This window comes from Bos mutus, chromosome 7 (genome assembly GCF_027580195.1).
Source record: "Bos mutus isolate GX-2022 chromosome 7, NWIPB_WYAK_1.1, whole genome shotgun sequence".
Lineage (NCBI taxonomy): Eukaryota > Metazoa > Chordata > Mammalia > Artiodactyla > Bovidae > Bos > Bos mutus.
The window spans coordinates 62,694,532-62,719,571 of NC_091623.1; the positions used below are offsets into that span (position 1 = coordinate 62,694,532).

At 39.3% G+C, this 25,040-nt stretch overlaps 1 protein-coding gene and 1 pseudogene across 4 annotated transcripts in view; one reads left to right on the forward strand and one right to left on the reverse strand.

Annotated features, from left to right (window-relative positions):
* Window positions 1–25,040, forward strand: part of RAPGEF6 (Rap guanine nucleotide exchange factor 6) — a 227,274-nt gene that overhangs the window by 15,993 nt on the left and 186,241 nt on the right. For all 4 annotated transcript variants that reach the window (XM_005888380.3, XM_070374023.1, XM_070374025.1 and 1 more), the window contains exons 2-3: window positions 20,467–20,537; window positions 21,507–21,563. In XM_005888380.3, the coding sequence (XP_005888442.2) occupies window positions 20,467–20,537; window positions 21,507–21,563 (128 nt within the window). The remainder of the gene's footprint in view (window positions 1–20,466; window positions 20,538–21,506; window positions 21,564–25,040) is intronic.
* LOC102277359 (nucleophosmin-like) lies at window positions 18,671–20,327 on the reverse strand (annotated as a pseudogene).

Here is a 25,040-nt window from a genome sequence, read left to right on the forward strand (position 1 = left end):
AGTAATACCCTACTTTCTGGCCCAAAAAGGTGTTCTAGGCTTTTACTTTCCTTGTCCTACTACTGAAATTAGCCATGTATCTAGGAACCAGGTTTCTTTTATTTATTTATTTTTTTAATTTAATTTTATTTTTAAACTTTACATAATTGTATTAGTTTTGCCAAATATCAAAATGAATCCGCCACAGGTATACATGTGTTCCCCATCCTGAACCCTCCTCCCTCCTCCCTCCCCATATCATCCCTCTGGGTTGTCCCAGTGCACTAGCCCCAAGCATCCAGTATCATGCATCGAACCTAGACTGGCATCTCGTTTCATACATGATATTTTGCATGTTTTAATGTCATTCTCCCAAATCTTCCCATCCTCTCCCTCTCCCACAGAGTCCGTAAGACTGTTCTATACATCAGTGTCTCTTTTGCTGTCTCGTACACTGGGTTATTGTCACCATCTTTCTAAATTCCATATATATGCGTTAGTATACTGTATTGGTGTTTTTCCTTCTGGCTTACTTCACTCTGTATAATAGGCTCCAGTTTCATCCACCTCATTAGAACTGATTCAAATGTATTCTTTTTAGTAGCTGAGTAATACTCCATTGTGTATATGTACCATGACTTTCTTATCCATTCATCTGCTGATGGACATCTAGGTTGCTTCCATGTCCTGGCTATTATAAACAGTGCTGCGATGAACATTGGGGTACACGTGTCTCTTTCCCTTCTGGTTTCCTCAGTGTGTATGCCCAGCAGTGGGATTGCTGGATCATAAGGCAGTTCTGTTTCCAGTTTTTTAAGGAATCTCCACACTGTTCTCCATAGTGGCTGTACTAGTTTGCATTCCCACCAACAGTGTAAGAGGGTTCCCTTTTCTCCACACCCTCTCCAGCATTTATTATTTGTAGACTTTTGGATTGCAGCCATTCTGACTGGTGTGAAATGGTACCTCATAGTGGTTTTGATTTGCATTTCTCTGATAATGAGTGATGTTGAGCATCTTTTCATGTGTTTGTTAGCCCTCTGTATGTCTTCTTTGGAGAAATGTCTATTTAGTTCTTTGGCCCATTTTTTGATTGGGTCATTTATTTTTCTGGAGTTGAGCTGTAGGAGTTGCTTGTATATTTTTGAGATTAGTTGTTTGTCAGTTGCTTCATTTGCTATTATTTTCTCCCATTCTGAAGGTTGTCTTTTCACCTTGCTAATAGTTTCCTTTGATGTGCAGAAGCTTTTAAGGTTAATTAGGTCCCATTTGTTTATTTTTGCTTTTATTTCCAATATTCTGGGAGATGGGTCATAGAGGATCCTGCTGTGATGTATGTCAGAGAGTGTTTTGCCTATGTTCTTGCATTCCTATACACTAATAATGAGAAAACAGAAAGAGAAATTAAGGAAACAATTCCATTCACCATTGCAACAAAAAGAATAAAATACTTGGGAATATATCTACCTAAAGAAACTAAAGACCTATATATAGAAAACTATAAAACACTGGTGAAAGAAATCAAAGAGGACACTAATAGATGGAGAAATATACCATGTTCATGGATTGGAAGAATCAATATAGTGAAAATGAGTATACTACCCAAAGCAATTTATAGATTCAATGCAATCCCTATCAAGCTACCAACAGTATTCTTCACAGAGCTAGAACAAATAATTTCACAATTTGTATGGAAACACAAAAAACCTCGAATAGCCAAAGCGATCTTGAGAAAGAAGTATGGAACTGGAGGAATCAACCTACCTGACTTCAGGCTCTACTACAAAGCCACAGTCATCAGGACAGTATGGTACTGGCACAAAGACAGAAATATAGATCAAAGGAACAAAATAGAAAGCCCAGAGATAAATCCACGCACATATGGACACCTTATCTTTGACAAAGGAGGCAAGAATATACAATGGATTAAAGACAATCTCTTTAACAAGTGGTGCTGGGAAATCTGGTCAACCACTTGTAAAAGAATGAAACTAGAACACTTTCTAACACCATACACCAAAATAAACTCAAAATGGATTAAAGATCTAAACCTAAGACCAGAAACTATAAAACTCCTAGAGGAGAACATAGGCAAAACACTCTCTGACATACATCACACCAGGTTTCTTTTAGTAGGAAATGGCATTTAGAATCTGTGGTGTGAGCTTCAGGTGTGGTAAGTGTTACAGCTTTTCATTGCCATTTTGCAGAATATATTTACACCTTCATGGATGATAAAACCAATGGAATGGAATTCTGTATTTAATGTATGGGCATGTTAACTTGGAGGTATTGCTGAAAATCTTTCAAATAGTTTTAATAGTCTGCTGATATAATTTAACTTTTGTAATTTCATAATGAAACATATAAAACATAAGACTAATATTTGTTAACCTTTAACATGTGTGTCTGTGCTACACATTTAGTAGATTTATTTTTAAAATTTAAGTTTGAAAAGAAACTTGACATTCCCTATTGTACAAAAAATAAATGTTAAGTAGATTATCTATTGTTATGTGGTTAATAACTGAAAGAGGCAGGATTTGAAACCACAGCTGTCTCCAAGTTTTTAACTGCACTGTTAGGCTGAAGGCAGCCTAAAAATAATTTGGAGAAGATTCTTCAGCATAACTTTTGATTATAGGACTATAGCTGCAGAATATGTATATCTTGAGTTTGAATTTGTATTGACCGTAGAGATTCATCCTGAGAGGGTTTTTTTGTTTTGTTTTTTAATGTTTATTACTTGGCTGCATTGGGTCTTGGTTGTAGCACTCGGGCTCTCTAGTTGTGTCATGTGGGATCATTAGTTTTAGGGCACGGGCTTATTAGTTGCTTCATGGCATGTGGGATCTTAGTTCCCCAGCCAGAGATTGAACCTGTATTTCCCGCATTGTAAGGCAGATTCTCAACCACTGGGCCACCAGAGAATCCCCTGAGAGTTTTCTTTTTAATTGCTGAGATAATGAGTAAAATACCTTGGTTGATGAATGTTTTAGATAATTGATGTTGTATTGAGTGTCGTATGTGATCACAAGCATTTCATAGGTAAGAAATTCACTAGATTGAGACTTTGAGAAACAGAAAAATTCAGAATCACTTTAAGCATTCCAATTTGAGTTCTACAAGTTTAATTAGTTTTATAAGGATGTGTAGAACAGCTGAATTGAGATATATAGTTGTTGAGAGCAACACACTACTTGGTACAGCATTGAGGAAGGGGATAGAAATCCCAAAGTGCTTAACTAGAAGTACATACTTAACAGAAATGGTGATTGCAGCCATGCAATTAAAAGACGCTTACTCCTTGGGAAAGTTATGACCAACCTACACAGCATATTAAAAAGCAGAGACATTACTTTGCCAGCAAAGGTCCGTATAGTCAAGGCTATGGTTTTTCCAGTAGTCATGTATGGATGTGAGAGTTGGACTGTGAAGAAAGCTGAGTGCCGAAGAATTGATGCTTTTGAACTGTGGTGTTGGAGAAGACTCTTGAGAGTCCCTTGGACTGCAAGGAGATCCAACCAGTCTATCCTAAGGGAGATCAGTCCTGGTTGTTCATTGGAAGGACTGATGTTGAGGCTGAAGCTCTAGTACTTTGGCCAGCTGATGCAAATAACTGACTCATTGGAAAAGACCCTGATGCTGGGAAAGATTGAGGGCAGGAGAAGAAGGGGACGACAGAGGATGAGATGGTTGGATGGCATCATCGACTCAATGGACATGGATTTGGGTGGACTCTGGGAGTTGGTGATGGACAGGGAGGCCTGGTGTGCTGCAATTCATGGGGTCACAAAGAATCGGACACGACTAAGCAACTAAACTTAACAGAATTATTAATTCCTCATACATACAGAGCTACAAACATGAATTGAACATGTCATTTTACAGTGAAATTGAAAAGCCGTAGAATATACCTACAGTGAATGCGTTAGGTGTGGGTCGTTAAAGGGCAGCTTGTAAGATAGCATTGCTCTCACCTACCTCAGCTTGCCCACCTTCACTCACTCACATGACTGACTGGCTGAGAGGGTATTGCTGATGTGTTTTATGACGTGTTGAGTCATCACCATTTCCTCACCTCCTTTTTGCCCAAATGGGACTAATTATTTTTATTCTCTAATCCTGAGTTGGTATTTGTTCTTCTAATTTGTGTGCCTTCAGTTGCTCAGTCCTGTCTGACTCTTTGCGACCTCATGCCCCTGGATAATTTCTTCACTATTTTGTAGTTACAGAACCAGGGTCTGATGTAGGTGTTACTGATCTGGAATGTCATAAATTCCTAGTTTTCCATCTTTTTCATGATTTCCCTTTTGAGGTTCAGTAGAGCAACTTTGAAGTGCACAATGTAAATACCATTGCTTTCAATATAGCATTTACATTTTTTATTACCAAAAAATGTCTGTAAGACTTCCAGTCTGCCTCTGTCGGGGTTGTTTTGGGTATCTATAATAGCTTTTATTGATCTGGGACACACCAGGAGCCTAACAGACAATGCAATACCTTAAGCCTGTGTCGGCGATGATTGGTACAGAAACCACAAGAAACCCCTTTCTAAGACCAGCATTACGCAGTGAACAACTATAAATACTTATTGTCCCATGTAAACGAAAACCCATAACCAACCACATCATATGAGAGAATTTATCAGTTTGCTGTTACAACCATCCTTTGTTCTGAAAGATTATTTTCCGTTGTTTCATAAATGCTTAGCATCTTGTGACCCTAAAACCAGGTGCTCTGGAGGGACCAGGGTTTACTAGACATCTCAGTGCTTGTGTCCCTCCTCTTTAATAGGTTATCAGCCAGATAACCCGGAGTGGCATGTGTGTGCGTGTGTTCCATCGCTAAGTCATGTCTGACTCTTTTTTGACCCCATGGACGGTAGCCTCCAGGCTCCTCTGTCCTGCCTGTCTTTCCCGGCAGGATTACTGGAGTGGGTTGCCATTTCCTATTCCAGGGGATCCTCCCAACCCAGGAATCGAACCCATGTCTCTTGTGGCTACTGCATTGGTAGGCAGGTTCTTTACCACTGGGCCACCTGGGAATCCCCAGAGTGGCATAAGTCCTACCAATAAACCACTTGTTCTAAACTTTAATGTGTATCAGAACCACCTGTAGGTCTCATTAAACCACAGACTGCTAGATCCTGCTCCCAGAGATTCTGATTCATAAGGTATGGAAATTCACATTTTTGCCAAGTTCCCAAGTCTTTTAGGTTGTAACTTACATGCAGAAAAACCCAGTTCTGGTCAATTTAAAGAAAAGGTGTTTATTAAAAGGATAGCAGGTAGCTATCGACTTGCTGGGAATGCTGGAGAAATAGACGTGGAGCTAGACAGTCATGATCCATACTCCTTGTCACATATTTGGTAAAGATAGTACTGCTGCTTGCATTGAACACAGTGGGTACCGTAACTTGCAGTGCTGACCATGTACACTGTACACTGCATGTGTTGACAGAGCCTTCAACCACAGTTCTTGCTTCTTGGTATCACTAGATTAAAAGTTTGTGATGAGTATATCTGATTGGTAGCACTTGGATCATTTGCCTGCGCTTTATGGAAGCTTGGAAAAGTGGAAATCTGATGTTTCCAGTTTCCACCTCATTCATGGCTTGACTTCCTTGGTAGATATTTTTGACCATATGCATTAGAAGTTGGGCTTCCCAGGTGACACAGTGGTAAAGAATCCTCCTGCCAGTGAGGGAGACCCAAGACATAGGTTTGATCCCTAGATTGGGAAGATCCCCTAAAGGAGAAAATGGCAACCCACTCCAGTGTTCTTGCCTGGAAAATCCCATGGACAGAGGAACCTGATGGGCTGCAGTCCATAGGATCCCGAAGAGTCGGACATGACTGTGTGACTGAACACACAAACACATGTTAGGACTTGACAGAGTATTCCCTGGGGACCAAACTGAGCCTACCAGGGATTTTGTAACTAAAGTTTTGTTGGAATGTACTCACCCCCACTCATTTACCTTTTTTTTTTTTTTTTTTTGGTTGTTTTCATTCTGCAAAGGCAAGGTAGATTAGTGGTAGTGACAAAAACCATATGGCCCAGAAAACCTAGAATGTTTACTATCTGACCCTTTATAGAAAAAGTTTGCTAACTCCTGATAGGAATAATCCTAATACTTCTCTTCAAATCCTTGTGGTCACCATTTATAGATGCCATTGGAGAATAGAATGTTAAAGTGACCAAATTGTTGAAGAGAAGATTGGAGACAAATAAAGGGCGAACTTTTAGATATTTGAAGAAGGACTTGGAGAATCTAAAGTTCAGAAACTTTGTCAGCCTTTATTCAGGCAGACAACTGGAGAACCATATGTATTTAAAAACTTGTGAATTATATTCTGACAGACTTTAAAATTGAAAAGTGAATTCCTAATTGTCAGCTATTGATGTACCATCACCAGTGATGTACCAAAGATACCCTCTGACCTGAAACCAGAGGAAATATGACATAGCTCATTTGAGAATCTCAGAAAACTCTGCGACTCCTAGTCCGCCCTCATCTGGCAAATCAAGTTTTGGGATTTCTAATTTTGTTTGTCATGACATAACCTTTTGTGTTACAGTTTTGAAAACTTGTTTGCCACTAAAAGTTGTCTTGATGTCAGAAAATAACAAGCACATTTCCATGGGATAGGCATTTTGTGAGTGTCTAGCCAGGTTGAGATGACTCTTAACTAAAAGGGTGGGGCCCCAGCAGCTGTGTTTGTAGTATATGACCACACCTATCAGCCATTGTTTTGGAAGCCCTAGCTCATGCATTAAAGCTAGGGAAAAAAATTACCTGCATATATATATATATGGAGGAGGAAACAATACTGTTCTTGTTCACAGGAGATTTTATTGTATAGTAAAAAATCCAAAAGACTCTGCAAACTGTCAGTTTTGTTAAGGTTTATAGTATATATCTTACACTTACCACAACCTTCAAGTAATATGATACTGTTTCTCATATAATAAAATAACCTTACAATATTATACCTACATTTTTACCTCCTGGCCTTTGCTATTGTGATGCATTTTACTTGTACACATATTATAAACCTCATAATATGTTGTTGTCATTGTTGTTGCTGTTTCTTTAAATAGCCAATTTTTTTTTTAAATAGGAAAAAGATTTATATTTGTAGTTACCATTTCCAGTTTTCTTCATTCCTTTGTATAGCTCCAGATTTCCATCTGGTATTGTTTTCCTCTTTTATGGAAATGACTTTTATTTTTGTAGAGCAGGTCTGCTGGTGATTGATTGATTCAATCTTTGTATATATGAAAAATATTTGCTTTCCTAATTGGAAGATATTTTGACTGAAAGAGGATTGTAGATAATTTTTTTCTCTTGTAACTTTAAAGGTGTTAACTACAGTATTGTGTGGATTGCATTGTTTCTGACTAGAAGTGTTCTGTAATTCTAATTATTATTCACACTGTGTAATTTACCTTCTTTCTCTAGCTGCTGCTTTTTTTTTTTTTTTTTTTTGATTGTCCTGAGTCTTTGTTGCCACACGCAGGCTCTCTCTAGTTGTGGTGCTTGAGGACTCCTCTTGATTGTGGTGCACGGACTTGTCATCACAGTGGTTTCTCTTGTTGCAGTGTACAGGCTCTAGGCACGTGGACTTTGGTGGTTGTGGCTCACGAACCCTAGAGTGCAGCCTCGGTAGTTGTCCCACACGGGCTTAGTTGCTCTGTGGCATGTGGGATTTTTCCAGACCAGAAATCAAACCTGTGTCCCTGTGTTGGCAGGCGAATTCTTATCCACTGTACCACCAGGGATGTCCTCTACCTGCTTTTACAATTTTCTCTTTATCATTTATTAAGCAGTTTATGTGCTTTGCTCTTGTTTATTTCATATTTCTTGTGCTTGAGTTTTGTTGAGCCTTATGGATGTGCAAGCTCATGGTTTTTATCTCTACTATTTTTCAAATTATTTTTTTGTTCTTCGTTTTCTTCACAGTGACTCCCAATTATAGTTTTGTTGGACTGTTTGAAGTTGTTCCCTGTCTTCACTGGTGCTCTGTTCAGATTTTTTTCGTCTTTTCTCCCTTTATTTATATATATTTATTCTTTTAAATTTAAGTATAACTGATTTACAGTATTGTACAGTATTAGTTTATACATACAACGTAGTCATTCAGTATTTTTGTAGGTTATCCTGCATTTACAGTTATTATAATATATTGGCTCTGTTCCTGTGCTGTACATCACATCTTTATATCTTCTTTATTTTATACTTAGTAGTTTGTACTTCTTAAGTCTTCTACTGGCCCTATTTTGCCTCTGTCCCCACCAGTAACAACTAGTTTGTTCTCTATATCTGTGAGTCTGTTTTTGTTTTGTTATATGTATTCATTGGTTTTATTTTTTAGATTCCACATGTAAATGATAAGATATAATATTTGTTTTTTTCTGTATGATTTATTTCACTAGGCCTAATACCTTCCAGGTCCATCTATGTTCTTTAAAATGGCAAAATTTCACTCCTTTTTGTGGTTGAGCAGTATTCCATTGTGTGTATATGTGTGTGTGCACACACATTCACATACCACATCTACTTTATTCATCTGTTGATGGACACTTAGTTGCTTCAGTATCTTGGCTATTGTGTGTAAATAATAGTGCTATAAACATTGGGTGCATGTATTTCTTTGAATTAGTGTTTTCATTTTCTTCAGATGTATACTTGGGAGTGGAATTGCTGGATCATATAGTAGCTCTATTTTTCTTTTTTTGAGGAACCTCCATATTGTTTTTCATAGTGAAAGTGAAAGTCGCTCATTTGTGTCTGACTCTTCGTGACCCCATGGACTATATATAGAGTCCATGGAATTCTCCAGGCGGGAATAATGCAGTAGGTAGCCTTTCCCTTCTCCAGGGGATCTTCCCTACCGAGGGATCCAACCCTGGTCTCCTGTATTGCAGGTGGATTCTTTACCTGCTGAGCCACAAGGAAAGCCCAAGAATACTGGAGTAGGTCGCCTATCCCTTCTCCAGCGGATCTTCCTGACCCAGGAATTGAACCAGGTTCTCTTGCATTGCAGATGGATTTTTTACCAACTGAGCTATCAGGGAAGCCCTATGATAGTTTTCCATGGTGGCTGCACTAATTTACATTCCCTTTCCTTGCTAGGACGCTCTTATTCCTCCATCCTTGCCAGCATTTGTTATTTGTGATCTTTCTGGTGATAGCCATTCTGACGGAACTGAGGTAGTGTTTAATTGTGGTTTGATGTGCATTTCTCTGCTGAATTAGTAATGTTGTGCATCTTGTCATATGCCTATTGGCCACCTGTATATCTTCTTGGAAAAATGTCTTACATGTCTTCTGTCCATTTTCTGAGTTTTAATTCTTTGATAATTAATTATATAAGCTATTTATATATTTGGGATATTAAGTCCGTGTCAGTCATATCATTTGTAAATATTTTCTCTCATTGAGCAGTTGATTTGTCTTTTTGTTTCATGGATGGTTTCCTTTGTTGTGCAAGGCTCTTACCTTTAGATGGTCCTACAGAGTGAGGTAAGTCAGACAGAGAAGGAGAAACATTGTATCACATCCTCTATAGGTGAAATCTCAAGAGAAATGATAGAAATGAAATTTGCAAAACAGGAAGAGCCTTACAGAGTTAGAGAATGAATTTATGGTTTGGGTAGGGGAAGGATGAGGGAAGGGATAGTTTGGAGTTTGGGATGCACATGTACCCTGTGTTTGAAATGAATAACCAACAAGGACCTACTGTACAGCACAGGGAACTCTGCTCAGTGTTATGTGGCAGCCTGATGGGAGGGAAGTTGGGAGAGAATGGACACATGTATATGTATGGCTGAGTCCCTTCCCTGTTCACCAGAAGCTATCACAACATTGTTAATCTGCTGTACTCCAGTACAAAATAGAAAGTTTTTTATTAACTCTTAATGATGGCATCACCTACTGGATGGACATGAGTTTGAGTGAACTCTGGGAGTTGGTGATGGACAGGGAGGCCTGGCGTGCTGCAGTTCATGGGGTTGCAAAGAGTCGGACACGACTGAGCAACTAAACTGAACTGAATGTTTAATTAGGTCTCATTTATTTTTGCTTTGGTTTTTGTTGCTTTAGGAGACAGATACAAAAGAATTATTGCTTTGATTTACAGAGTGTTCTGTAGTCAGAGTGTTCTGCCTATATTCTCTTTTAGGAGTTTATGGTTTCAGATTTTACATTTAGGTTTTTAATCCATTTTGATTTTTCTTTGTATATGGTTTGAGGAAATGTTTTAATTTCATTCTTTTACATGTAGCTGTCCAGTTTTCCCAGCACAGTTTATTGCAGAGAGTGTCTTTTTCCCGATTGTATGTTCTTGCTCCCTTTGACTTAGATTAATTGACTATAGGTGTGTAGGTTTATTTTTGGGTTCTCTAACCCCAAAATTCGATTCTATTTCCTTGATCTATTGTGTCTATTTTTGGAGCCAGTACCATACTGTTTTGATTATTGTTACTTTGCAGTATAGTTTGCAGTTAGGGAGCATGATACCTCAAGCTTTGTTCTTCTTTCTCAAGATTGCTTTGGCTATTCAGGTTCTTTTGCAGTTCATAAAAATTTTTGGATTATTTGTTCTAGTTCTGTGAAGAATATCATGGTTGTTTTGATAGGGACTGCATTAAATCTGTAGATTGTTTTGGGTAGTATGGACATTTTAACAATATTAGTTCTTCCAGTCCATGAGCACAAAACATCTTTCCATTTCTTTTTATTGTCTTCAGTTTCCTTTATCAGTGTTTTATGATTTTGAATGTATGGGCCTTTCACCTCCTTGGTTAAGTTAATTCCTAGGTATTTTACTCTTTTCATGCAGTTTCAAATGTGATTGTTTATCTTGTTTTCTCTTTGTAGTAGTTCATTATTAGTGTATAGAAAAGCAACAGGTTTCTATATGTTGATCTTGTATCTTGCAACTTTACTGAATCCATTTATTTTAAGTTTTTTGGTGGAACCTTTATAGAGTTTTCTGTATAAAGTATGATGCCATCTGCAGATAGCAGACAGTTATTCTTCTCTTCCAGTTTAGTCTTATATTTCTTTTTTCTTGTCTGGTTGCTGTGCCTAGGACTTCCAATACTATGTTAAATAGAAGGGCCAAGAGTGGGCATCTTTTTTCCCAAGTTTCCAAGGTACTGAAGCAGAAGTGCTGAAGGTTAGGTCTGAGCTGGTTCCGTTTTCTCTAAGCATGTGTCTCATCCCTCCCAACTTTGGCATTTTCACCCCGGAGGGTAGCAGTGCTGAAGCACGAGTGGGCAGTCAGTGTGGGTCCAGGTGCATGCTGGGGCAGTCCCAGCACACTGGAGTTCCAGGCGGCTTCTGACCTTCTGTCCCCACAAACGCCGGTAATGATTGTCTTCACCCCGTTCAGATGCAGTGCTGGGTCTGAACTGACTCTGTCACAGTGACTTAATCTACTTGGCAGTGTCAGCCTTTGCCCTAGTGGGGAGCCGTGCTGTGGAGCAAGAGGGGCTGAAATTGCCCCCAGCATGGGCCAGGGTACACTCTGGGACCAATGTAGGAAGCCAGCTGGAGTGCCTGACATTTTCATTTGCTTTCTCCATCTTGTTTTGAGAGCAAGCAAGCAAGCATGTACGTGCTCCTCACTAGCAGAGTCTAGATTTCTCACGGCACCCCCTGCTAGTCCCACTGGTCTTCTAGCCAGCCATGTGGACTTATCTGTCTGGTGCTGGACTCCAGGGCTAGTTTTCCCAATTTGTGTTTCAGGTCTTGACCTGATGGCTTCTCTTCCCTTCTTACCTGACTTCATGTGGATCTTTCTTTACAGCCTTGGTTGTATGAGCCTTTCTGCCAGTCTCCAGTTTGTTTTCAGTGAGAATTGTTCCCATGTAAATATATATTTTTGATGTGTTCTTTGGGGGAGGTGAGTTCAGACTCCTCCTAATCTGCCATTTTGATTTTCTTCCCCCATGGTTTTTTAAAAAATTAATTTCTTTTGCCTGCACTGGGTCTTTGTTGCTGCACTTGGGCCTTCTCTAGTTGGGGCGTGTGGGGCCTGCTCGTTAGTTGTGGTCCTCAGCTTCTCTTGTTGCAGAGCACCAGCTCTAGGGTGCACGGGCGTCAGTAGTTGCGGCTCACAGGCTCTAAAGCCTGAGCTCAGTTATCGTGGCTCAGTAGTTGCTCCATGGCATGTGAAATCTTCCAGGGCTAGGGATCGAACCCATCTGCCTTGTTTTGGCAGGCAGATTCTTAATCACTGGACCACCAGGGAAGTCCTGGAGTTTTTTTTAATACCCCTTTTTATATGGTTAATCTTTTCTATATTTTCCTGAACATAAGGAGTGTACTTTTAATAAGTTTTTAAATGTCTTTTTGTATGAATTCTGTTATCTGATAATTACCAAGGTGATTTTTTTTTCTCATTATGGGTCATTTTTCCTGTTTCTTTGCATGCCTGATGATCTTTGATGGACTACCAGAGATTGTGAAGTTTACTTTTTTATGTGCTAGGTACTTTTTATTTCTTGTAAATATTTTTCTGGGGCAGAGTTAAGTAATTTGGAAATTCTTTTGATCTTTTTAGGGCTGTTTTTTGAACTATGCTGTATAGCACCAGAGTAGCATTTAGTGAGGCATTAATTTTGCCCCAATAGTGAATCCAAAGGCTCCTGAGGATTCTACTAAATGTGTTCTGAATTACGAGATTTTTTCAGTCTCCTTGGTGGGAGTAGCAGCTCTTCTGGTCCCAGTGTGAGTTTTGGATATTGTTCAACCTCAGAACTATTGTTTTGGTGCAGAGAATTCTTTATTCTAAGGCTCTAGGTCTGTGATCACACCATTGTGATTATCTGGGTCGTGAAGATCTTTTTTGTACAGTTCTTCTGTGTATTCTTGCCATCTCTTCTTAATATCTTCTGCTTCTGTTAGGTCCATACCATTTCTGTCCTTTATCGAGCTCATCTTTGCATGAAATGTTCCTTTGGTATCTCTGATTTTCTTGAAGAGATCTCTAGTCTTTCCCATTCTGTTGTTTTCCTCTATTTCTTTGCATTGATCTCTGAAGAAGGCTTTCTTATCTCTTCTTGCTATTCTTTGGAACTCTGCATTCAGATGTTTATATCTTTCCTTTTCTCCTTCGCTTTTTGCTTCTCTTCTTTTCACAGCTATTTCTAAGGCCTCCCCAGACAGCCATTTTGCTTTTTTTGCATTTCTTTTCTATGGGAATGGTCTTGACCCATGTCTCCTGTACAATGTCATGAACCTCATTCCATAGCTCATCAGGCACTCTATATATCAGATCTAGACCCTTAAATCTATTTCTCACTTCCACTGTATAAAAATAAGGGATTTGATTTAGGTCATACCTGAATGGTTTAGTGGTTTTCCCTACTTTCTTCAATTTAAGTCTGAATTTGGCAATAAGGAGTTCATGATCTGACCCACAGTCAGCTCCTGGTCTTGTTTTTGCTGACTGTATAGAGCTTCTCCATCTTTGGCTGCAAAGAATATAATCAGTCTGATTTCGGTGTTGACCATCTGGTGATGTCCATGTATAGAGTCTTCTCTTGTGTTGTTGGAAGAGGGTGTTTGTTATGACCAGTGCATTTTCTTGGCAAAACTCTATTAGTCTTTGCCCTGACATCCTGGAATGTGAAGTCAAGTGGGCCTTAGAAATCATCACTACGAACAAAGCTAGTGGAGGTGATGGAATTCCAGTTGAGCTATTTCAAATCCTGAAACATGATGCTGTGAAAGTGCTGTATTCAATATGCCAGCAAATTTGGAAAACTCAGCAGTGGCCACAGGACTGGAAAAGGTCAGTTTTCATTCCAATCCCAAACAAAGGCAATGCCAAAGAATGCTCAAACTACCGCACAGTTGCACTCACCTCACATGCTAGTAAAGTAATGCTCAAAATTCTCCAAGCCAGGCTTCAGCAATATGTGAACCGTGAACTTCCTGATGTTCAAGCTGGTTTTAGAAAAGGCAGAGGAACCAGAGATCAAATTGCCAGCATCCGCTGGATCATGGAAAAAGCAAGAGAGTTCCAGAAAAACATCTATTTCTGCTTTATTGACTATGCCAAAGCCTTTGACTCTGTGGATCACAATAAACAGTGGAAAATTCTTCAAGAGATGGAAATACCAGATCACCTGATATGCCTCTTGAGAAATTTGTATGCAGGTCAGGAAGCAACAGTTAGAACTGGACATGGAACAACAGACTGGTTCCAAATAGGAAAAGGAGTTCATCAAGGCTGTATATTGTCACCCTGTTTCTTTAACTTCTATGCAGAGTACATCATGAGAAACGCTGGACTGGAAGAAACACAAGCTGGAATCAAGATTGCCGGGAGAAATATCAATAATCTCAGATATGCAGATGACACCACCCTTATGGCAGAAAGTGAAGAGGAACTCAAAAGCCTCTTGATGAAAGTGAAAGAGGAGAGTGAAAAAGTTGGCTTAAAGCTCAACATTCAGAAAACGAAGATCATGGCATCCGGTCCCATCACTTCATGGGAAATAGATGGGGAACCAGTGGAAACAGTGTCAGACTTTATTTTTCTGGGCTCCAAAATCACTACAGATGGTGACAGCAGCCATGAAATTAAAAGACGCTTACTCCTTGGAAGGAAAGTTATGACCAACCTAGATAGCATATTCAAAAGCAGAGACATTGCTTTGCCAACAAAGGTTCGTCTAGTCCAGGCTATGGTTTTTCCTGTGGTCATGTATGGATGTGAGAGCTGGACTGTGAAGAAGGCTGAGTGCCGAAGAATTGATGCTTTTGAAGTGTGGTGTTGGAGAAGACTCTTGAGAGTCCCTTGGACTGCAAGGCGATCCAACCAGTCCATTCTGAAGGAGATGAGCCCTGGGATTTCTTTGGAAGGAATGATGCTAAAGCTGAAACTCCAATACTTTGGCCACCTGATGCAAAGAGTTGACTCATTGGAAAAGACTCTGATGCTGGGAGGGATCGGGGGCAGGAGGAGAAGAGGACGACAGAGGATGAGATGGCTGGATGACATCACTGACTCGATGGACGTGAGTCTCAGTGAACTCTGGGAGTTGGTGAGGGACAGGGAGGCCTGGTGTGCTGTGATTCATGGGGTCGCAAAGAGTCAGACACGACTGAGCGACTGATCTGATCTGAAGGCTTTTTCTTGGGCATCACAGGATATTTAGCAGCATCTCTGGCTTATAGTCCGGAGAAGGCAATGGCACCCCACTCCAGTACTTTTGCCTGGAAAATCCCATGGATGGAGGAGTCTGGTAGGCTACAGTCCTTGGGGTCACTGAGGGTCGGACACGACTGAGCGACTTCCCTTTCACTTTTCACTGCATGCATTGGTGAAGGAAATGGCAACCCACTCCGGTGTTCTTGCCTGGAGAATCCCAGGGACAGGGCATCCTGGTGGGCTGCCGTCTATATGGTCGCACAGAGTCGGACAGGACTGAAGTGACTCAGCAGCAGCAGCTGGCTTATAGTCAGTGGATGCTAGGAGCACTTCCCCCTACCCCTTCAGAAATGATGACAGTCCCAAATGTCTCCAGACATAACTGGTCTGTATGTTGTGTGTAACTGGTCACTCAAGGAGCAAAATCAGTCTTGATTGAGGATCACTACTCTAATCCCTTAAGGTGATTCTTTCCCTGAATTCAGAAATTTCTTCCTGTACTTAAAATGATTGGTACTCAGCCTAAGACTCAAGTGAAACCCTCTGTAAGTTTGCAGAACATCCTTTTTTTCTGTATAGTATGCACTTCCTCTATCCTGCTCTGCAAACTTCAGCTGCATTCTCCTCCCTGGTGGTCAGGTAATTCTCAAGATGTGCTCAGTCGCTTCAGTCGTGTCTGACTCTTTGTGACGCTATGGGTTGTAGCATGCCAGGCCCCTCTCTCCATGGGTTTCTACAGGCAGGAATACTGGAATGGGTTGCCCTGCCCTGCTCCAAGGCGTCTTCCCGACCCAGGGCTCGAACCCAGGTCTCCCCCATTGTAGGCAGATTCTTTACCACTCAGCCACTGGGAAGCCCTCTTCTTAAGACACCACCAGGCATTTTTTTCCCGTCTCTCAAGTATCACTGTCTTTTTTTCTTTTTTTTAAACTGATATCTTCCTCTCTTGAAAAATGTTATTTTATTTATTTATTATGACCTTTTGTTGTTTTAGGTGGAAGATAAGTCCAGCCCCTCTTTTTCCACCTTGAATGAAAGCTTAAGTCTCAACAGTTTGTATTTCACTTTGGAGGGGATGTCTTGTAATGCTCTTGACCACTGCACCCCTGAAACATTAAAGTTGCAGGTCTTTGAGCCCTCATAGAATTAATATCTCACTTTTTGGAGTTGAGTGTGTTCTCCAAGACTCCACAATACCAGGTACCTCTTGCTTATTTTCTTGTTGGTTCTGTCCAGTCAGCAAAATATGTATATAATGTGTCAGGTGGTCTAGATGTTTTCAGGTTGTATTACGACAGAAACTTGAGAAAGTTAAAATAGCCCTTAGGCAAAACTGTAAATTAATACGATCCTACACAGTTGCTGTTTTTTGTACTTTTTACTTTAGTAACTGGAATGGAAAAGAATACATTGACCAAATCAACACCCGAAGCTTAATTAAACAGTTCCTTCAACAGTATTATGTTTGGAACTTGCAGCTGTGCCCAGGGCTTAAATTTGGTTAAGTGTCTGGCAGTCTGTAGTCATTTTTTAGGACCTATCTGCTTTTTGCAGATTATACATGGGAAGTACCAGCACCCTGCATACTTTAAAGTCCTTACTGGTGGCATTAGTCTTTGCTTCTTTGCCCCTTTGGATAAGCAATATTGTCTTTTATGTACTGTCTTGTTCTGGGGGAATGGGGCAATTTCAGAGGGCTTCCCAGGTGGTGCTAGTGGTAAAGAACTCACCTGCCAGTACAGGTAGACCTAAGAGACGTAGGTTTGATCCCTGGTAGGGATGGTCCCCTGGAAGAGGGCACAGCAGTGCACTCCAGTATTCTTGCCTGGAGAATCCCACAGCCAGAGGAACCCGGCGGGCTACAGTCCATAGGGTCTCACACAGAGTTGTAAATGACTGAAGCGAGTTCTTAGTGTGCATGCACACAGAGATTTCTACTTGGCCCTTTCCACCATGACTGCTTTTACTCAGGATCCTTTGTGAGGATTATTCTAACTGCCACTTGTATAAATCTAGTTATAAACTTTGGGAGTGGAGAGAGACTATTAGGGTGGGTCTGCAGGCTCAGTGAGAGCTCACTGTGAACCAGCCTTGTACCAGTACTCTGCTTTTTATCCCAACTCAGAAAGTTTTGGCTGGGAGGTTATTTCTTTTGCCCCACAGAACCTTGACTTTGATCATTCTCTTAGTTCCATTCAGCTGGTCTGGTCTCAGAAAGAATCACATATCTGGTACTTTGGTACCTTTTTCTCTCAGTGAGGCTGTTTTGGGCTTCCTCACAATGTTGGTGGTCTCAGGGTGTTTGAATCTTAGAAGTTACACAACCTCATTTCTGCCACATTCTTTGGATCAGAACAAATTACAGGACCAAACTCAGATCCATGGGGAGGGTGCCTAGCTGTCCGTTTTGATGAGGGAGTGACAAAGTCTTGTTGCAAAAGAGCATATGGGATAAGATTTGTCATTGTAGCCCTCTTTGAAAGTACTTTTTATCATATCACTGTTCCATCTGCTGTCTTAATAGAATTTTATAGACCTTATTTAGGTCTGTAGACTAATTTGTCACAGTTTGCTCTTTTAATCTGTTCATCTCTCTTTTTAAAAAAAGATACTTAAAAATCTTTTTCACTCTTTATTTTGCTAAGGATCTAACAGCGATATGTGTGGTCATGGACTCCATCATGTTACCTGGCAGCTGTGATCTCTGGAATCAGACGTGATCGCCTTTCCCTTAGGACTCTTCTTGTCCTAGTTGCGTGTTTTCTTAGTTGGGAGAAAAGCTGTCATGTCTTCTTTTTCTTTGTCGTCTGATAATTCTTGGATAGTTACGTATCAGTAAGAGGGAGGGTGGTGTTTGGGAGCAGTCTGCCTTGCTATAAAGACATTACTCCTTGTAAGAAAATGAGGAGGTACATTTTTTTGGTAAGGAATTTAAGCTGCTTTGTAATTACTGCGCACTAGCGTTCTGTGGTAAAATACTGTGTTCTGTCAGGAATATTCCCTGCTTCCGCATCTTCCTTTTGCTATGCCATTGCACTTGGCAGAGGTTATACTATACCTCTGTATTAACCTGGATTTATTAATATCTAATAATCGGAATAAGGGCTAGAGACACATTTCCCAGTTCTTTCAGAGAGGGAAAGAACATGACTGAGCAACTAACACTTCACTAAGAACACTGTGTCGTGTGTGCATGAGTGCTTGGTTGTGTCCAGCTCTTTGTGACCCCCATGGACTGGCCCACCAAGCTCCTCCATCCGTGGGATTTTCCAGGCAAGAATACTGGAGTGGGGTGCCATTTCCTATTCCAGGGGATCCTCCTCACCTGGGATTGAACCCACATCTCTTGCATTTGCTGCATTTTCTGCATTGGCAGGCAGGTACTTTACCACTACCCCACCTGGTAAGCCCCTTCAGTCTGTTTGAAAGAGACTTTTTTTTTTTTAAGAAAGCCATATTTTAAGAGGAGTAAGAACGAGCAGAGTCATCTCCACAGAGGAGATCAATTAGGATGCTTAAAGATCTGGAACCTGCAAATACTGAGACACTGTTATCTGGAGGTTAAAAAAAAAAAAAAAAGATTTAAGATGATGGGATAACTTTTCAAATGTTTGAAGGTCACTAAAGAAGAAATACTACATATGTTTTGAAGTGAAATAGATCTTGGTATGAAATAATGAATTTTTGATTTCTGGCATTGTTTGTCAGCCATGCTGAGGAGGGGTTCCTGTATGAGTTGAGGGAATTCTCAACCTTTTCAGATCTGTTGTTCAGAGATTTTTGTGACTCTTCCATGGTAACAATTGTGTCATAAGTGGTTGTAGCTTACAGAATTGTGGGATATCATTATATACACACACACACACACACACACACACACACACACACACATTGGGCTTCCCTGGTGGCTCAGATGGTAAAGTGTCTACCTGTAATGTGGGAGACCTGGGTTCGATCCCTGCGTTGGGAAGATCCCCTGGGGAAGGAAATGGGAGGAAATGACATCCCACTCCAGTACTCTTAACTGGAAAATTCCATGGATGGAGGAGCCTGGTAGGCTACAGTCCATGGGGTTGCAAAGAGTCAGACATGACTGAGCGACTTCACTTTTCTTTCTTTCTATTATATTTTTAATTTTTTGAGTAAATATTTATTGAGCAGCGAGGGAAATACAAAGGTGATTAAACATGGTCAGAATTGAGGCCGTTGCACAAATAATAGAAAGCAAAATGTAAGGTTCACTGAATCACAGCAGTCGGAAGAGTTTTAGGAGATCAAGCTTGGAAGGGGGTGTGGTTGGGTGGCCAATCAGGAAAGGGGATTGAGATTAAAATAGAAGACTTCAGTCTGGATTGTTGTTGATACTCAGTTTAGACTATATTTGTCTTTCTTTTTCCTCTCTCCCCATCTTTGGCTTTAATTTACCAGTACTGCCCAGGATTGTTCACTTGCTTTCATTTTTGCTTTAATGTCTTCTACAGAGCTAGGTCTTTTCAATGTTTTAGGAATTTTTTTTTCTCTTTTTTTTTTGATGGATTCTTGACCTTTTAATCTTGGTGTTGACAGTTCTGAGTCTTTCCATTCTGGTTTAATTTTTGTGCCTTTTTGGATGGAATATCTCATATAGATGTCTTTACTGAAGCTTTTTCTTCAGCTTCTTCATCAACCTTGTCACGATCACCATCTTCATCATCATCTTCATCTGCAGCAAACTTTACTTTTTTGTGGGGAACCTTGCTACCACTTCCAGGGGCAGAATGCCTTCCAAATATACTTAGTTTCACATCCTCCTCCTCTTCATCTTCTGACTCTGCATCTTCCTCCACAGCTACTAAGTGCTGTCCACTAATGTACACAGGCCCTGAACCACACTTCAACTGTAAGACCACAGGTGGTGGTGTTTCATAGCCCCCAAGGGAAACCTTTGACTATACAGACATTTCACAGTTGCCAGTGTTACTTTAATTGGACTGCCTTCACGATTCATCGCCTCTTCTTCAGCAATGTGCAGTCATCCTTTGCACCAGCCCCTAAACTGACCATTCTTAAAGATAACTGGTGCTCATTTTCATCATTATCCACCTTAAAGTGATAGTCTTTGTCAGCCTTTAGTTCACAACCTAAGAGATAGTTCTGGGCCTCAAGGGGCTCATGTCCGTGGGTTGGAGGCATGCACTTAGATGGGAGAGAAGCCAGACGGAAATAAACAACTATTGTTGAGGAAAACAGCCGCACAGGCCAGAATCACACCAGGGAAAATGTTTTTAGAAGTATTCAAAGTTACTAATCTAAAATCTTCTCTGTTTTACAGGACTTAAATACTATTTATTCTTATCTTCATGGAATGGAAATATTATCAAATCTCAGGGAACATCAGCTTCGGTAAGTGTGATGCTGTGTTTAAGAGCATGTGCTAAGAGGTTTATTCAAATGAGTTCGGATAGATAGTTGCAGGGGCCAAATCATTCGCTTTTTATAGGCTGTGCATGGCAGTTGGCCCCTCTCATTCCAGTTTTTCTTAGCCATGGGACCTTAAGCAAGTCTTAACATCTAAGCTGTAGTTTAGTCTTCTATAAAATAGGGATAACAACATTAACTTTGTTACAACATTTTGAGGATTAAATGAGAATATTTAAAGCAAAGTACAGTGCTCAATCTGTGCTATCTAGAGAAAACAGAACTGTTTTCTTTTTGTATTTTGTATTGATAGTTATTATATAAAATGCTTAAGATGGACTTGGTATGATGTGGTATTATATTAAAGTGGAAGGAGCAAGACTCTTGATTGGGTATAAGCTCCTATGGACAGTACCCATGAACTTTCCAAACCTCATTTTTCTGTTCTGTAAAATGAGTTCACTCTCTTGCCACCTTGTATCATTGTGATTATATTTGTAAAGGCACTTTTGAGTGCTGTAAGTACTAACTGTTGTAACTTTGCATAAATTTTGGTTAAACTGTGTTTTCTTTCCAATGGCCAGCTTAACCATAACTTTTCTGGCTGTTCTTTTAAGTTTCTGGCTATGGGCCAAATTGCTAAAACATGATTGTTTTGGATTTATTATTTTCTGTTTTCTGTGTAACATTGTTCAGATGTTAGTATATATCAAATAAGTGTATCAAGAAGAAAGAAGAAAATTGAAAACTAGAGTGTTAGTAATAGAGTATTTTTAAATGTAAGCAAATTTGTATTTATTAAATCGATTTGTATGTGTGTGATGTTTATATTTTTAAACTCCAGTGAAAAACTCAGTGGTAGATCTGATAACTTTCTGTTGTGGTAGCTGTTAACAATTATTAAAACAATTTAAGATAATTTAAAAATTTTTTACTTTTTAAAAAATACATTAGATTGATGTCTGCAAGAGCACGCTATGAGAGATACAGTGGCAATCAAGTTCTTTTTTGGTAAGTATTTCCTTAATTAACAATGTTTAAACTTTGGACTGTTAGTAGGGAAATTCATTTGATTCTGAAAGTTTCTGTGGAAGAGATTGAAATACATTCCTGAACTGTGAAATATACATAGAGCTCAGGGAAGAAGTAAGTGCAGTAAAGTTTAATAAACAAGATACATCTGTGTAACTACTTTGCAGTGAATATATAGAACATACTAGCTTTTCAGAGGTCTCAGTCAGCCATCTTGGAAAGATAGTCTAGCTCTGATGGCTGTCACCTTAGATTAGTTTTGTCTCTGAATTTCATATAAAAATTCATACAAAACCTTTTGGTCAGGCTTTATATACCTCACAGATGTCGATTCTTCCATGTTTTTGCATTTGTTCTTTTTCAGTGCTTTATAATATACAATTATGTGAAAAAATCTTTCCCACTACTAATAAAAATACTGTTGTTTACAGTATTTTTCCTGTCATAAACAGTAAGTTTCTATGAATATTTTGTTCATGTCTTTTTGTACCCTTATTTACTCATTCCTTTGGGGAATATTCCTTAGGAATAAGCATTGGAAATATATGTGCTCAAATTTAGAAGATTCTAGTATTAGAATCTAAAATATATATTTCATTTTGTTATCTCATCATGATTTTATTTTTTGTTTTCCTGCTTAGTGATGATGAATGATTTTCCTATTCATATAGTCTATTTGGATAGCTATTTTCTGAAATCTTGATTCATGTTTTTGATCATTTTTTAATTGGGCTATCTTCTATCAATTTGTATAAAATTTTTATGAATGCTATATCTAAGTCCTTTGTTGGGTGCATAAGTTGCAAATGTCTTCTCCCACTGTGTGGCTTGCTTTTTTTATTCTATTAATGGCGTCTTTTGAAGAAAAGAGATTCTTTCTGTTTTTTTCCCTTGTGATTAGTGCATCTCATGTCCTATTTAAGAACACAAAATCTTTAGCTTCCTCAGATTATGAAGATAATTCTTCTCTGTTTTTCTTTCATAGTTTTTGGCAACAGGGACCTCTTTTATTTTAGGTGTGCAGCTGATTTGTTGTTGTTGTTCAGTCGCTAAGTCATATCTGACTCTTTGCAACCCCATTGCCTGCAGCACGCTGGGCTCCTCTGTCCCCCACTGTCTTCTGGAGTTAGTTCAGATTCATGTCCATTGAGTTAATAATGCTATCTAACCACCTCATGTAATTCCACGCCCTTCTCTTTTTTTTCTACGCCTTCGGTCTTTCCTAGCATAGCATCTGGGTCTTTCCCAATGAGTTGGGTGTTCACATCAGGTGGCCAAAGTATTGGAACTTTATCGTAAGTCCATCCAGTGAATATTGAGGGTTGATTTCTTTTAGGATTGATTGGTTTGATCTCCTTGCAGTCCAAGGGACTCTCAAGAGTCTTGTCCAGCACTATCGAGTCAAAAGCATCAATTCTTCACTGCTCAGCCTTGTTTATGGTCCAGGTCTCACATCCATATATGACTACTGGAAAAATCATCTTTGACTATATGGACCTTTGTCAGCAAAGGGATGTCTCTGCTTTTTAATATGCTGTCTAGGTTTGTCATGGCTTTCCTTAGAAGGAGCAAGGATCTTTTAATTTCGTGGCTGTAGTCATGGTCTGCAGTGATCTTGGAGCCCAAGAAAATAAAGTCTGTCACTGCTTTCACTTTTGCTCTTTTGTTTGCCATGAAGTGATGGGACTGAATGCCATTGTCTTAGTTTTTTGAATGTTGAGTTTTAAGGCAGCTTTTTAACTCTCTCTTTTCACTCTCATCAATAGGCTCTTTAGTTCTTCTTCACTTTCTGACATTAAAGTGGTATCATCTGTATATCTGAGGTGGTTGATAAGTCTCCTGGCTCTTGATTCCAGCTTGTGACAGTCTTGATTCTAGTTTGTGATTCCTCCAGCCTGTCATTTCCCATGATGTACTCTGCATATAAGTTAAATAAGCAGAGTAACAATATATGGCCTTCTCATACTCTTTTTCCAGTTTTGAACCAATCCTTTGTTCCATGTCCAGTTCTAACTGTTGCTTCTTAACCTGCATACACGTTTCTCAGGAGACAAGTAAAATGGTCTGGTACTCCCATCTTTTTAACAATTTCCCACAGTTTGTTGTGACCCACACAGTCAAAGCCTTTAGGATAGTCAATTAAGTAGAAATAGATGTTTTTCTGGAATTCCATTGCTTTCTCTGTGGTCTAGCAAATCTGGTTCCTCTGCCTTTTCTGATACTGACTATAGTGTTTCATTGCACATTGCATTTATCATTATTTCTAAGTATTTTCTGGATTCATATGGATTTTTATAGCTTTATTTGTTCAGTTGTTGATTCATTAACTTATTAGTAAATGTTTGTTCTTATTATGCTTAGGCTGGTATAGAATGGTGAAAAGACTTGAGATTTGTCCTTATGAGTTTAACATGTAATGGAGGAGAAAAAGTTCATTAAGATAGCTACACATACATAAGAGCTATCAAGGAAAAGTATAGATTTATAGATAAATGGAACAGAATTGAGAGCCCAGAAATAAACTCCTATATTTATAAATAGTCTCTGCTTTTTTTTAAAATGGACCTCTAGCTATGTAGCTAAGCTATATGCACACAATGTGGGTATAACACAACTGAGTATTAAAAAGGAACCACCAGTGAATGGTTTATTTTTGTTCAAGGTACTAAACCATTTCAGTTGGGAAAGCATAGTTTTTTCAATAAATGGTACAGAGTATTTACATACAGAAAGTTAATCTGAGGTACTACTTTAAACCCAGTAGAATAGCTACAGTTTCAGGGGTTCAAAATGAGTAAAGGGGATCACCTGTATGGTAATGGGTGGAAAGTAAACTTGTGATGGTGAGCATGCTATAGGATATACAGAAATAGAAACACGGTGCTATAAACCAATGTTACTTCAGTTAAAAACAAATTTTGAAAAATAGCTATAGTCAAAAAGGTAGACAATAACAAGTGTTGATTAGGATTTTTTGACACCTGGGATTGTCATATATTTGTGGTACAGATACATGACAATCCCAGGTGTCAACAAAGCCACTTTAGGAAATGGTTTGGCAGTTTCTTAAAATATTACCATGTAACCCAGTAATTCCACTTTTATATATTTACTAAGGAAATATGGAAATGTGCATACAGAGACTGTACACAGATGTTCTTTCTTAGTAGCAATATACATAGTAGCCTAAAACTGGAAATTGTCCAGTGAATGGGTAGATAAAATGCTCTGCATCTGGTGAGTGGAATACCATTTGTCAGTAAAAGGGAATAAAGTGGTGCTAAATACTACAACATAGACAAACCTCAGACAAATTATGCTAAATGGAAGATGTAAGTTAGAAGCATCACATATTACATGACTCTATTTACATGAACTGTCCAAAATAGAAATCTGTAGAGACTGAGCAGATTATTGTTTACCTGGGGCAGGGATAGACTGCAAACAAGGCACGAG